This window comes from Zootoca vivipara, chromosome 13, assembly GCF_963506605.1.
Source record: "Zootoca vivipara chromosome 13, rZooViv1.1, whole genome shotgun sequence".
In the NCBI taxonomy this organism is placed as follows: domain Eukaryota; kingdom Metazoa; phylum Chordata; class Lepidosauria; order Squamata; family Lacertidae; genus Zootoca; species Zootoca vivipara.
In genome coordinates, this window is record NC_083288.1 from 35,085,998 (window position 1) to 35,101,008 (window position 15,011).

The 15,011-nt window shown below is 44.2% G+C and overlaps 1 protein-coding gene across 4 annotated transcripts; it reads left to right on the forward strand.

Annotated features, from left to right (window-relative positions):
* The first annotated feature begins 1,911 nt into the window (after positions 1-1,911).
* On the forward strand, positions 1,912-12,743 carry HSD17B14 (hydroxysteroid 17-beta dehydrogenase 14). Of its 4 annotated transcripts, none has more exons than XM_060281611.1 (8): positions 1,912-2,029; positions 5,479-5,523; positions 6,029-6,058; positions 6,888-6,988; positions 9,024-9,131; positions 9,889-9,956; positions 10,964-11,060; positions 11,701-12,743. In XM_060281611.1, the coding sequence occupies exons 1-8, from the start codon at positions 1,930-1,932 to the stop codon at positions 11,863-11,865; spliced, it is 714 nt and encodes a 237-aa protein (XP_060137594.1). In that variant the 5' UTR covers positions 1,912-1,929; the 3' UTR covers positions 11,866-12,743. The 4 variants fall into 4 exon arrangements, with proteins under 4 accessions (XP_060137594.1, XP_060137596.1, XP_060137595.1 ...); XM_060281612.1 differs by having other exon boundaries at positions 1,931-2,087; XM_060281613.1 differs by lacking the exon at positions 6,029-6,058.
* The last annotated feature ends 2,268 nt before the right edge of the window (positions 12,744-15,011 follow it).

Here is a 15,011-nt window from a genome sequence, read left to right on the forward strand (position 1 = left end):
ATTCAAAAGCATCAATTCTTCGGTGATCAGCCTTCTTTACGGTCCAGCTCTCACTTCCATACATCACTACTGGGAAAAGCCAGTTGATATCCTACTGATACCCTGTAATTTTCCATACTGCAAGTATCCTGCTTTTTGTCTTCTTTTTCCTTTTTTTGTCTTGCTTCTGCTGTACTATATAGCAAAAGAGTGCCTCTCCCACTTCAGCCATGAAACTCACCAGGTGACCTTGGGCCAGTCCCTGCCTCTTAGCCTAGCCCACCTCACAAGGTTGTTGTGAGGTTGAAATAGGCAAGTGGGAAACCACCACCTTGAGCTCCTTGGAGGTGAGGAAAACAGATGCTCACTAGATTAGCCTAGCCCCTGAGCAAGGATGACACACAAATCCGTGAAGCGTCCCATAATAATAATAATAATAATAATAATAATAATAATAATAATAAAAACAGAATAGGAGAAAAGGTAAGGGAAAGAAAAATGGATTGATACAGTCATACCTCGGTTTAAGTACGCTTCGGTTTGAGTACTTTCAGCTTAAGTACTCCACAGACCGTCTGGAATGGATTAATCCACTTTCCATTACTTTCAATGGGAAATAAAAAAATTCCTTCAGTAGCACCTTAAAGACCAACTAAGTTTTTATTTTGGTATGAGCTTTTGTGTGCATGCACACTTCTTCAGATACTGTATCTGAAGAAGTGTGCATGCACACGAAAGCTCATACCAAAATAAAAACTTAGTTGGTCTTTAAGGTGCTACTGAAGGAATTTTTTTATTTTACTTCAACCCAGACCAACACGGCTACCTACCTGTAACCATTTCAATGGGAAAGTTCACTTCAGGTTAAGTACGCTTCAGGTTAAGTTCGGACTTCCAGAACCAATTACACTCATACCTCGGGTTAAGTACGTTTCAGGTTGAGTACTCCGCGGACCCATCTGGAACGGATTAATCCACTTTCCATTACTTTCAATGGGAAAGTTTGCTTCAGGTTAAGTACGCTTCAGGTTAAGTACAGATTTCCAGAACCAATTGTGTACTTAAGCCAAGGTACCACTGTATATAGGGACCCAGGTGGCGCTGTGGTTAAACCACTGAGCCTAGGGCTTGCTGATCAGAAGGTCGGCGGTTCGAATCCCTGTGACGGGGTGAGCTCCTGTTGCTTGGTCCCAGCTCTTGCCAACCTAGCAGTTCGAAAGCACGTCAAAATGCAAGTAGATAAATAGGAACCGCTACAGCGGGAAGGTAAACGGCGTTTCCATGTGCTGCTCTGGTTTGCCAGAAGCGGCTTTGTCATGCTGGCCACATGACCTGGAAGCTGTACGCCGGCTCCCTTGGCCAATAATGCGAGATGAGCGCGCAACCCCAGAGTCGGTCACGACTGGACCTAATGGTCAGGGGTCCCTTTACCTTTACCTTTTACCACTGTATATGGATGGTCCAGTATGAATCCACTAACGCCCTGTACTGTACATCCATAATAATATACCTGCAAAAATATACATTATTGTATATTCTACCAAACAAGATGCCCCCTGATCCTGTCCACGTTTACTTGGAAGTAAAAAGTGTTGTTTAGAATCACAACAGTAGACAGTGAACCTGGATTTTGCGCCTGTTTGCTCCAAATTCAATTCCAGTGAGTTCATTTGCACTTGCAACCCTAACTGCACTAACCTGGGAGTAAGCCGCGCTGAATTCAATGGAACTTACTTCTGTGTAGATTGGTAGATTGCAGTCCTAGCTCTCTATGTTCATAGGATTGCAACCTCAAACGCACCCCCCCCCCGTAAATGTACGCTTATTTAAGAGTTTGAGTAGGCATGCGCAGGATCGGGCTGCGCCGAATACGAGAACGAAACGCAGGAGCAAGGACTGCATTTCCCAGCATGCCCGGAGGCACAGAGCATGCGCAATGGGTGAAACCACATGTTGCAGCCTCCGCGTCCAAAGATCAGCTGGATGTTCGTGATTTGGAGGAGCCGCGACAACATTTGGAATGGCAACTGGGCTGCGGTACCCGGGCAAGGTCGTCATAGTAACGGGGGGCACCCGGGGTATTGGCGAAGGCATCGTGAGAGAATTTGGTGAGGGTGGAGGGAACCGGTGGGGTTGGGGGCAAAGGAGTTTCTACAAATAAGTGCCGGCGCTCAAATATGCCAGGAAGACTGACCTGGAAACCTTGTTTCCCAGTCTGTATGTGTTGAGATCGGGGAGGGACTGGATAAAGTTGCTTCTGATAGGAACGTGCTCTGCACGAGCTCAGAGGCGATGTTGGCGTTATTGCAAAACCGAAAGGTTTTGGACATAGTTGAGGCAGGGCAAAGAACATTTCCTAGCTTCAATTCCCAGCATCTCCAAGGCTGGGAGAGAGAGAGAGACCCCTGCCTGAATCCCTGGACAGCTGCTGCCAGCCAGTGTGGACAATACTGAGCTAGAGGGACCAATGTGTTTGTAAAGACCATCGGATTGATTGCTGTCGTGGGCACACCCTGGATCCATAAGGCTTCTGGCACACAGCAGCTTATACCACAATACATTTTGACGAGACTATAAGATGCCTCAGGAGGACTCTGGACTGACCCTTCTCTGTAATGTTGTTGTTTGTTTACTGCATGGGTCAGTGCTGAGCCCTTGAACTCAAAACAGGAACTGGTGCCTGGACACGAGCTCTTCTTTTTCAGAAATGGGGAGGTGGGGGAAAGGGAAATGTGTTGTTGAAGCAGTTTCAGTCTCCGTACCAGGAAATGCAGGGCAAGCTGACCTTCTCTCTGCTGTGAAGCTCTTAAAGTGGGAAAAAAGAGAATCTGTAGCCCCTCCAGATGTCACAGAACTACAGTTTCCATTATCCCTGGTCATTGCTGGTGGGGGCTGATGGGAATCTCTCCACCCCTGTGTTAAAGGCCCAAAGTTCTGCCTTTGTGGCTTTAGGTAGAGAATCTTCCTCCTAATTTTGCACTCTCACGTGTTCGGCTGACAAATTATGCATACAGAGGGACCTCGGGTTACAAACCCTTCAGGTTACAAACTCCACTAACCCAGAAATAGTACCTCAGGTTAAGAACTTTGCTTCAGGATGAGAACAGAAATCGTGCTCTGGCGACAGCAGGAGGCCCCATTAGCTAAAGTGGTGCTTCAGGTTAAGAACAGTTTCAGGTTAAGAATGGACCTCCGGAACGAATTAAGTTCTTAACCAGAGGTACCGCTGTATTTCAAAGAGCAAGGTGGACATCTTTTTCTGGAAGGATTTCTGTACATATGTGGCTTTACTTGGTGATTTCCCACCTGTATGTCGCCACTGTTAATGGCCAGAGTCTAGGGGGGTTGGATGGTAAGGCCTTAATCTGAAGTCTAAGACAGGTTGAGCAGCCACAAAAGGATCATCTGGCTTTGATTGCCTAGGAAGCATAAGAGACGCTGGCTTTGCTGACCTGAAAACATGAATCTGGTGGCACCTGAAAGACTAGAAGATTCATCATGGCATCAACATGGACTACAGCCTCTTTCATCAGATGCTTGAAATTATATCTTTGATTGGTAGGCTTTTTGCTGGAGGACAAGTAAGTGTAGAATGCAAACAGGGCACAAAAGGTGTAATTAAGAGTTTGTGACAGGTAGGTGTGCAACTGACCCTCTTTTTTGGGGAGCGGCATATGTTGAATATCTGCTTGTCACTAAAGGCAGGGAGTCTCTGACAGAATGCAGAAAGACAGGAATCTGAGTTCCAAATAGGTTCATATGTTTCACTGCCACTCATCAGTTGTGCAGTACTCGAAGGCGTCTGTGATGCATGCGGAAGGTCCCGGGTTCAATTTCGGTCATCCCAGCTCAGGCTTGGAAAGACCCCTGTCTGTCAGCTGGTGTAGGCCGGTGGTTCTCAAAGGGTGTGGCAGGAGAGGATGGCAAGTGTGGCTAGGGTTGCCAGACTCAATAGTGGACAGGACTTCTGTGCCTTTAATTGCCCTGCTCTCTTTTGAGTCTGGAAACCTTAAAGAGAAACCAGCAGAAATTGCTTGGAAATTAAACAAAGGGTCTGCTGGTTTCTCTTTAAGGTTTCAAGACTCAAAAGAGAGCAGGGCAATTAAAGGCACAGAAGTCCTGTCCACTATTGAGTCTGGCAACCCTAAGTGTGGCAGGAAGATGTAAGGACAAAGAAACATTTAAACATTTCAGTATAGTATAGTATAGTATAGTACAGTTGTACCTTTGCTTTCGAACAGAATGTGTTCCGGTAGTCCGTTTGACTTTAGAAACGATCAGAAACCAAGGTGCAGCTTCCGATTGGCTTCAGGAGTGTCCTGTGGGCAATTGGAAGCTGCGGACGCCACACTGGACGTCTGGCCTCTGAGGAAAAGTTTGCAAACTGAAACACCTACTTCCAGGTTTGTGGTGTTCGGATTCAAAGTTGTTTGTGAATGAAGCTGTTTGAAAACTAAGGTATAACTGTATAGCAGGCATCCCCAAACTTTGGCCCTCCAGATGTGTTGGACTACAATTCCCATCATCCCTGACCAGTTTGGCAGTTTGGGGGTGCCTGCTGTATACCGTGTTTCTCCGAAAATAAGACACCGTCTTATATTTATTTTTCCTTAAAAAAAAACCCCACAGTGGCTTATTTTCAGGGGACGTCTTATTTTTTATTACGCGTCCATCCTCACCTCTTCCTTGGGGCCCTCCAGAACTGCACCTATCACTATGTCTTATTTTCGGGGTATGGCTTATATTGCGCAAATGCTTAGAAATCCTGCTATGGCTTATTTTATGGGTATGTTTTATTTTAGGAGAAACAGGGTAGTGTAGTGTAGTGTAGTGTAGTGTAGTGTAGTGTAGTGTAGTGTAGTGTAGTGTAGTGTAGTATCAAAATATTACTTTGTGGGTACATAACCAGAAATAGTCTCTCTTCAAGAGCATTGGCTACACTTCTACAGTTCTCCGCAACATATTGTTGTGACAGGGATTTTCAACTCTGACAAATTTGAAAGATCAGAAAAGAGAAATATTTCTTTGTGTTGATGAGGAGATGGGAGTTTGTCTCAAATTAGACCTGATTAAAATGAGAAGATTACCCGGCACAAGCAAGCTCACACCTCTCATTAGGTTTGTGTTATACATACTTAAGGTACATATAAAAGAGGTTTGTTTATAATTATATTTTGGGGATGAGTCATGTTCTTATGTAGCTGCATTGTTATATACTTTCCTAAAGTATTTTGTTCTATGTTATAAATCATGCACTGCTAGTTGTTGTTTCTTTTTGTTTTCCAATTAAAAAATTGGTGCGGCACGAACAAATTTTTATTCTGTAAGTCTGGCCCAGAGAAAAAAGTTTGAGAACCTCTGGTGTAGACAATGGACCAGGGATTTGATTTTAGGATGCTTTCTATGCTCCTGAGCAAGTGAGTTGCGTACATGTCTGAGAATTGGGCCTCTGGGATATTTTATCTTGCATTCATTTCTCCCCCTAACTGTCCTTCCCAGTTCGCCATGGAGCCAAAGTGGTCTTCTGTGCCCCAGGATCTGAAGGTGAGGCTTGGAGATCTTTCATTACCCCCACTCATTGTTAAAGGGTCCCCTCGCTCTCTCACTCCCAATATATCCAAATCGGTTTGGCTAATGCAAAGGAGATATGCAAGGTTAAGACAGCAGAGGGCAGCAAAATGTCCCAAGAAAGTTGAGTAAGAAAAGCATGGCTGGAAAAACAGTCCAGTTTTGTGGCAGAGGTAGATATTCTACAGGTGCCGGTTTATAAAAGATGCAGTGATGAAGCTGCACCTTTGAATTTCTGTCTGTCAAGTAGGTGTCAAATTTTCTAAAAGAACCCTGCCAGGAAAAGGGGGCAACGTAATCCCTAGCCTGTGTACTTGTTGCAAAAGCGTTTAAACATACACACTGCACTCCAAGTGATGCTATACATCCCCGCTCTCTTTCCTTCCACCTGGACATTTTTTTCATTTAGGAAAAAGGTGTGTGTCACATCTCATTTTCCCTTTATTTGTAATTTTTCTATTTGTCTATATGTTCTTCCTAGGTCTAGAAGAAGGAAAGCGTGTTGTAAATAGTAGGAAGAAATGTTATTATTATTTTCTTGGTTTTTCCAGTTTTTTTCTCTTTTTTCTCATTTATGTGTTTGCTTTCTGAATCTGAAGTGTCTGCTTTTCTTGTTCTTATTTTTTTTTGCATGTTTTTCATTTTTTTCCATTTTTTTCTCTTTATATAAGTTAAACATATGATTTGGCAATTTTCAGTTACAATAAGTGGAATGATTGGATTTGAAATATTTATGATTTATATGATTTATATTCATATGATTTATTTACCTTTTGTTGAATGAGTGGACTTAACATATATGATTTATTTGTTTTAATGATTTGTATTCATTTTAAAGATTAATAAAGTATTTTTAAAATTTAAAAAAAAAAAAGGAAAAAGGTGTATGTTTGGTCCCGAGAACTAGCAACTTGTGCAGTGACCTTTTTGTGAGAGGATTTAAACCTGGGTCATGTCACTAGGGCAGCCTTTCTTTGCTCTTGTTCCAGCCTGGGCCAGTTGCAACACCAGCCACTGAGAGTTGTTAGGAGACCCCTAGTCCCATCACAGAGCTACAGTTTCCAGAGTGGTTTGACTGTGTATCTGAAGAAGTGTGCATGCACACGAAAGCTCATACCAAAATATAAACTTAGTTGGTCTTTAAGGTGCTACTGAAGGAATAACAAATAATGTTTCTCAGGATGCTTTGGGAGAAGCCGTGGCAGTTTGAAGTGGCATCATCGTGCTTTGTGGGTCCACTGGCTGGGGATAACTTTGTTCTGTGTGTGTCCTTTTCTCTTCTCCTCAGAAGGCCACAGTAACTCTGCTAGTTGTGACTCAGCTTTTATATTTTCTTGCAGGGGAAAGGGGGAAAGTTATTGAAAAGGAGCTGAATGATTCTGCAGGGCCTGGGGAAGGTCACTTTGAGGTCTGCGATGTCCTTCATGAAACAGACATTAAGGTGAGCTGAAACTGTGGAGGAAGAAGAGTATTAAATTGGGGAAGTTTCTCAGGCATCTCCAAAATCAGCTTTTCCATTGCTGAACTGGTTGCGAAAGCCCTTCCCCAAATTCCAGCTCTCTGTTATTTAAATTTTCTGCCTTTGGGGGCATTCCTCTTGCTGTCTGTGTCTGAAGTGTGCATGCACACGAAAGCTCATACCAAAATAAAAACTTAGTTGGTCTTTAAGGTGCTACTGAAGGAATTTTTTTATTTTACTTTTCCCCACAGATTCAGAATAATTTCCCTGTTATTTGCTAAGCGCTTTCCTCACCAAAGTGACCCAAAGCGATGTAACATTAAACCAATGTTGATACATGTCTTAAATAAAATAAAAAAATTCCTTCAGTAGCACCTTAAAGACCAACTAAGTTTTTATTTTGGTATGAGCTTTCGTGTGCATGCACACTTCTTCAGATACAGTGAAATGGAAGTTTCCAGGCACTTATGTAGAGAAGGGGTGGGGAGGGGTGGGGATGGGGAGGGGGGATCACTCAGAAGGGTGGTGGAAATGGGTGATTGACTGACTGATAGCTGTTGATGACCGCAAACGACTGCAAATGGTTTTGCATGAAAAAGCAAGGGTTGAGATGGCTGAAGATCGCTTATCATGTATAATTATCTGTACTGAATCTTGTCTTTTTATATCCCTGCTTCTCTAGCAGTGGCTGTGCTCCTTAGGACTGGTAGGGGTAGAAGGCAGGGACACATGGAACCAACTAGGGACACTTCTCCACCATACATTTAAAGCCCTGTGATGACACTTTAGGCAGGCATGGCTTCCCCCAAAAAATAATGGGAACTGTAAATTGTTACAGGTGCTGAGAGTTGTTAGGAGACTCATATTCCCCTCTTGCAGTTCCCAGAGCTCCCTGGGAAGAGGGGTTGATGGTTAAAGAAGCGTCTCCACCCCCATCGTTCTGCCCGGACACTGAGGTCCAGTACCAAGGGCCTTCTGGCGGTTCCCTCGTTGCGAGAAGCCACGTTGCAGGGAACCAGGCAGAGGGCCTTCTCGGTAGTGGCACCCGCCCTGTGGAACACCCTCCCATCAGATGTCAAAGAGAAAAACAGCTACCAGATTTTTAGAAGACATCTGAGGGCAGCCCTGTTTAGGGAGGCTTTTAATGTTTAATAGATTATTTTATTTCATTTTTCTGTTGGAAGCCACCCAGAGTGGCTGGGGAAACCCAGCCAGATGGACGGGGTATAAATAATAAATTATTATTATTATTATTATTATTATTATTATTATTAAACAACTCTCAAAGGAACCAGGTTTAATCCCTGGCCTCTTCTGTTAAAATAATAATAATAATAATAATAATAATAATAATAATAATAATAATAATTTTATACCCTGCCCATCTGGTGGCTGGGTTTCCCCAGCCACTCTGAGCGGCTCCCAACAGAACATTAAAAACACGATAAAACATCAAACATTAAAAACTTCCCTAAACAGGGCTGCCTTCATATGTCTTCTAAAAGTAAGATAGTTGTATATTTTCTTGACATCTGATGGGAGGGCGTTCCGTAGGACGGGCGCCACTACCGAGAAGGCCATCTGCCTGGTAATATTGGGTAGGCCTCCTGGGAAAGTCTTTCAGTCATAGGAGACGAAGAGTGTCCTCCAGATGTTGATGGACTACACCTCCCATCATCCCTGCCTGTTGGCCATGCTTGCTGGGGCCGAGTCCACAAAATCTGGAGGTCACATTGGTTACTCCTGGAGTCAAGACTATTAATCTTCAACTGGTGGATCATGGACTCTACAACGTGGGGATCTAAGATGATCTAAAGCGGGTTGCAACAGCAGCACTTACCACCAAACAAGCACACAATGAGAACAATTCAGAAGTGGGTCCCTAAATGCATGTTTGGGTTAAGGGTGGGTCCCAGCTGAGCCACTTCTGGAGTAGTAGACAGTACTGTGCTAGGTGGATGAATGGTCTGGCTCCATTCAAGGCAACTTCATCTGTCGGGATATTTCCTCTTGCAAGCAGGCCGCCCTGCCTCACCTCCGCAAAACAAAAGGGAACATCATCAACATCGCCAGCCTTGTTGGTCTCATTGGACAGAAGTATGCGGTGCCATATGTTGCAACCAAGGTAATCCAGTGCAACACCGAGAACTTGGATTCAGGTGCCCATCCTTCCCACCCTCCCCTTCTTCCTGTAAAGATTGGGCCACCAACTTTTGTTTACAAGCATCTGCTTCTCTGCACTTAATTGATAGTGCCTGTCTTTATGCCATTTAAAATCCACTTTCTGATTTCCACATATCCAGCTGCTGTTTAACGACACAGGAGCGAGTCAGCTTTCCCCACCCCGGTCAGTTGGCAATTCTGTCGAAACCTCTGTGTGTGTGTGTCCGCATGTGCCGGCGTGTGTGTGCTTGCTTACCATGGCCAAAACAAATTGACTAGCTTTATTACACCAGGCTTAAACTTCCCTATAACACAAATGACCAGTGCAGTTTTTTTGGTTTTTTTTAAAAAAACCAAACTCCATAATTTAACTAAGGACTCTTCTGTCTTTCAACCTATTCAGTTTTGGATTAGCCTCTTGTGGGTGATGTAAATCAGTGGGATTACTTATTTGCAACATCATTAAAATAAAAAAAGTCACCAAAGATGGGAGCAAAGCAGTAAGAAAACATTGGCCTGTTATTTGGGTTGCCAACTTTTAATTAGTACTGGTATTGACTCCTTCTTTTGTGCCATTTGCCAGAGGCGTTGTCAATTTACATGCCAAGAAAAGCTTCAGATTGTTTTCTGTATAGCAAGATGCTGTCAGAGGCTGTGTCATTTCCCCCTCCCCTCTGGTCTGTTGGTAACCCTCCCTATTAATGCCTCTGACTTTGCAGGGTGCTGTTACTGCAATGACAAAAGCTATGGCCATCGACGAGAGCAGATATGGTGTCCGAGTCAACAGGTAATGTAGTGGCAGCTGGCAGTGAAGCTCTGTTGTGCACGAGGCCTTCCAGGGCGATCTGCTTTCCTCCTTCCATGTGTGCAGGGTGTTTGTTTGGACACCTTTTCAAGCAAAAGTATGGGAAGTGTAGAGGAGCTCCAAAAGGATTTTGCACGCAGTTCTGAAAGGATCCCTCCGGACTTGGTGAATGGGCAAATGCCAAATGCGGTTCAGTGTTAGCAAGTGCGATGTGATGCACACACTGGGGCAAAATATATCCTAACTTCACATCTGAACTGGCAGGTGGCTTGACCAGGAAATAGTGGATAACGGTGGGTGGCTCAATGAGGATGTCAACCCAGCATGCACAGGGATCCTAGACATGATTTAAATGTAGACATGATTTAACTAAGGCAGGTGTTACCCCGCAGTCTCCAGGAATGGATGTAGCTGGAGCACAACTTCTTTATTGGCAGGACATTAGCATCCAAGCATAAGATTTCACTGTGAGTTATAATTATAAATGACCTTATATACCACCTTTGTCTTTCAAGGAGCTCAAGGTGGTGTACACGGTTCCCTGCTCCTCATTTTATTTTCACAACAACCCTTGATGTGGGTTAGGTTGAGAAGTGGTGACTGGCTCAAGGTCACCCAGCGAGCTTCATGGCTGCGTGGGGATTTGAACCCTGGTCTTCCAGGTCCTAATCTAATACTCCAACCCAGGCATCCCCAAACTGCTGCCCTCCAGATGTTTTTGCCTACAACTCCCATGATCCCTAGCTAACAGGACCAGTGGTTGGGGAAGATGGGAATTGTAGTCCAAAACATCTGGAGGGCCGAAGTTTGGGGGTGCCTGCTCTAACCACTGGCTCTCTGTGAATCAAATTTAAAGTCGATATGGGAGTCTCTACTTCTGGAAATTTCCTCACTAATTTTGAAATGGATCTGCTCTATTTTCCTTCCTTTCCACCCCTCCACCCCGCTCTTTATTTTTTAAAGAAACCCCCCAACTATTTGAATTCCAGCATCTCACCTGGCAATATCTGGACTCCTATGTGGGAGAAGCTTGCAAGCCAGACAGTTGACCCAGAAGCAACGATCCAGGAAGGCATAGATGCTCAGGCAAGTGCATTGTGGGAAAACAGGCCTGGTGCAGCTAGAGAGAAAAGGTTCCATCCTACATAGGTACAAGGTGGGGATGCGTAGCCAACACCGTGGGGGGGGGGAAATACAGCCAGACTTCTGCACGAAGGAAGCCCTGATTCTGCAACCTGCCTGTAGTGTGCAAATTAATGACATTTGCATATATGAGCTATTTCTGCATAGATCAGGTGTCAGGAACCTGTGGCCCTCCAGCTGTTGCTAAACTACCACTCCCATCACCTCCCGCCACTGGCCATGCTTGCTGGGGCTGATGGGAGTTGTAGTTCAGCAACATGTGGCAGGCCGAAGACCTCCCACCCCTGGCGTAGCTGCCGGTTTTTCTGTTTAGTTATGGGGAAAGCCGAAGTGTCATGGAAAGCATTTGACGTCTCACCAATCAACTTCTCAGCCTGACCTTTTAACTTCTGAGATCTCATAGATTTATGGACTAGAAACTTGTTTTGTGTTTTTTAACTGAGTTTCAGGGGCTAGAAACTTGTGTCTTCTTTTAACTGAACGCTAAGAGTACGAAGTAAAAGCACCAGGTAAGAGGAATGGGCTGTGCACACCCATAATATAAGGTGCAAAGTACTAATTTCCCTCTCAACTGTATTTGCAGCTTTTGGGACGAATGGGGACCCCAGCGGAGTGTGCGGCAGCCGCTCTGTACCTCGCTTCTGAGGCCACCTTCTGCACGGGCGTCAACCTGGTGCTTAGTGGTGGAGCTGAACTTGGATACGCACAGAAGAGCCACAGAGAGCTGAATCCTGGCTTGGAAGACTAGTTGGGAGCCAGCAAGAAAAGCATGGGTGACTTCAGTGGTTAGTTGATAAGGTGGGCTGATCAGAACAGCTGCAGCTCCAGTGTTGATTTTACTCAAGCCATCCTTTCAAAAAGACAGAACGTCCGCAGGATAGCAACTATGTTTTTATCTGTCGTAGCCAAAACAGTAAGAGCCCTGTGGCACTTTTAAAGACTTAGCAAATCCAGATATGCCCCAAGGATGAAGGGGATTCTTCTCCACAGACACACAGCAGGTTTCCACACCTGTCTCTTACAATTGTTTAGCAGGCAGAAAGGCAACAGCTCAAGCTTTTCCAGTACTTTTATGTTCCCATGTAGGGCAGGAGGAAGGGACCTCTGGCCCACAACCCAATTATGGCCTGCAAGGCTGTTTTCCCCAAACCCACCCCACCTGTCCCACACCTGACCCCATTTGCGATGTCAGTTGTGGGGCAGGCAGAGGCATCGCTGGATCAGCTGTGAAATCCAGATTCACACAGCCAGTCCTTGTAGAAAGCAGGTTTGAAGTCACTGCCTATCTTGAGCCTGAAGAGAAGCATTGCTTCGAAGCACTGAGCAAACATCACGGGATGCAATTGTGACACCAGGCGTTTGACAGGTGGGTAGCCCACCCACCTGCCTATCAAATTTGGTCCCTTGAAGGCTAGGGGAGATAAGGATCTGGCCCACTGGACCAGTGAATATCCCTGTTTGCCATGGAGCTAAAGGCATAGGAGCATAGTCAGAAGAACAGTGGCAAACCCGGTCTTTAATATTGCTTTACATGTTCCAGCTCTTAATACTGAAAACAGGTTCTACAGCTGAGCCACAAGGAGTCCTAGATAACCATAGGCCTGTTTGTCATGCAAATATGCTCAAGGTCAGCTGGACCTTGAAGCTGAACACGTGGGGGTGTGTGAAGATTTTGTTATATTTAACATTTGCCTTTTAATCAGTGACCATGGAAATTCTTATCCTGAATCTGCTTGTTAAATAAATAAGTTGGAAAAGACTGCCTTAAAAATGCGACGCCTCATTGGGCTTTAATGCTGTTGGCCAACAAAAATTATCATCTTAAAAAAAAGCACCACCCCCGTCTGATTCCGCCTGATTTGCAGAAATCAGCCACTGAATGTGTTTTAAAAAACAATCACCTGTTAATTGTAGGAGCACCCTCCTTTTTAATACACACACCTGCCAGATCTCCATGATGGGCAGTATATATATATGCAATCTAAATAGGGCCATTGTGTTCTCAGAAGTAGTTGTGTTTAACCCTTTGAAAAGGACCTCTGGCTTATCTTTACTCCAAGGCTGGCCATGAATGCTGCTTTGGAAAAGGATTTCTGCATAAACAGAATAAAGAGTGTGCAAGGAGACCTAGGCACAGCATCACCCAGTTCCTGTTTTAACAGCTGTTCCCACCCCAGGGGATGGCTGCGTGAACAGTCAGCATCTTCTGTGATAATGAGCAGTCTATGCAGCAAAATCAATTACTCCAGGGCTCCCTTAATTGCTTCTTTCAAGCCAATTAGCTAATGTCCTGGAGAAACAGAGCATGAGCTCTTCACTGACTAGTTACATGCTAGAATTTCTGGTTGCTACTCCATGTGCCCCCAAAGAACACCCAGAGCTGCATGAGAAGTGCAGATGGGGAAAGGCAACTTCACATGTTGAGTTTCTGGCTGCCAACATGTACAGCAGTACTGCCCTGAAAATAGAGCAACCCTCTTCATAAAACCTCAGTCCCTCTGTCTCCTGTCAAACTATGGGTGGGTGGGTTGTGGTCGTTCCCTCTAACAATGTTGTCGTTGTCCTATGTGTATGTCAAATTTATAATTTTTCTACTGCTTAATGCTTAGATGGCTTCTAAACCAAAAGATTTAAAACGAATTATATAACGTCTGCATTTATAGCGGTATCATACCACTTTAAACAGTCATGGCTTCCCCCAAAGAATCCTGGGAAGAGTAGTTTGTTAAGGGAGCTGAAGGTTGTTAGGACACCCCAATTTCCCTTCCAGAACTACCGTTCTCAGAGTGCTTTAAAGTCACCCCTCGTTCCATGGAACTGAGAATGGTAGCTCTGTGAGAGGAAGTGGGGGCTCCTAACAACTCCTAGCACCAAACAACGAACTTCAGCCCGTTGGGGGAAAGCTATGACTGTTTAAAATGTGTAGTGCAGATGGGGCCTTAAAATACAGTATGATTAAAAAGGGACCATAAAACAACCCTACTAAAATATAAACCTCCATGATGAAAATGTGAAATTAAAACAGCTAAACAATACAGGAGACTCAGGTCAAGCAATCAAAGGAATTCTTATGTAAAAAAAAGTGCATCTTCAAAAGCTGGCAGGATGCCAATACAGATGTTGCAAGAGTTGGTGGGTAAATGAATGGTTTTGTTTTAGGTTTTCCCATCTGGATGATTATTCCTCTTCGTTTCCAAAACTCACGAGTCCAGGATGCGCTCTTTCCGCTTTAGGCAAGCACATAAACACTTTCTACACCATTCAGATTTTTTTTAAAAAAATGTGTTTATTGTCTCCCCTCCCATTTTTACAAAAATGAACTAAAATAAATAAAATACTGTACATGATTATCACTTGGAATTTTTTTTCATTGTCTTCAAAGTGCTTAAGACCTCCTCTTGTTCATCCTCCTAAGAGCCCTGTGAGGTAGTTAATTTTTACTATTTTAACCAGTAAGGCTGGGAGATCTTGCTGTCATTTGCTCAAGGACATGGCTAAACAGGGAGAACATCAATAACATTTAGGCTTTAAATATGAGCTTTTGTAAGTGCCTAAAGCCTTTGCGTACATGACCCTAGTGATCTTTGTAAGTACAACCAGTTTTTATGGTAGGGTAGAATTATAAATACCCCCCCCTTTTTTTCTTACAAAATTGGTGAGAGGAGAGACTGAAGCTCAATAGTGCCTTGCCAATGGCCTGCCAGTGAGTTTACAGCTGTTCTGTGAAGACAAAAACAGGGGCTTTCCATCTCTTAGCTCATGATTTTAACAACCAAAACTCTTGACCCAGATTAACGCTTTAGACACTGATTCACAGTGGCTCCTGTGCTGCCTTGTGCATTGCAACTCTTGGATACCTAGACATATTTTTTTTACTGGAGGTCCCTTTCCACA

What these genes read in the sequence shown, in the direction of transcription:
- HSD17B14 (XM_060281611.1), top strand. Translation starts at nt 1,930, where the DNA reads ATGTTGCAGCCTCCGCGTCCAAAGATCAGCTGGATGTTCGTGATTTGG. An exon ending in TATGGTGTCCGAGTCAACAG is followed by an intron (nt 9,957 to 10,963) that starts GTAATGTAGTGG and finishes TTTGAATTCCAG; the next exon opens with CATCTCACCTGGCAATATCT. An exon ending in AGGAAGGCATAGATGCTCAG is followed by an intron (nt 11,061 to 11,700) that starts GCAAGTGCATTG and finishes CTGTATTTGCAG; the next exon opens with CTTTTGGGACGAATGGGGAC.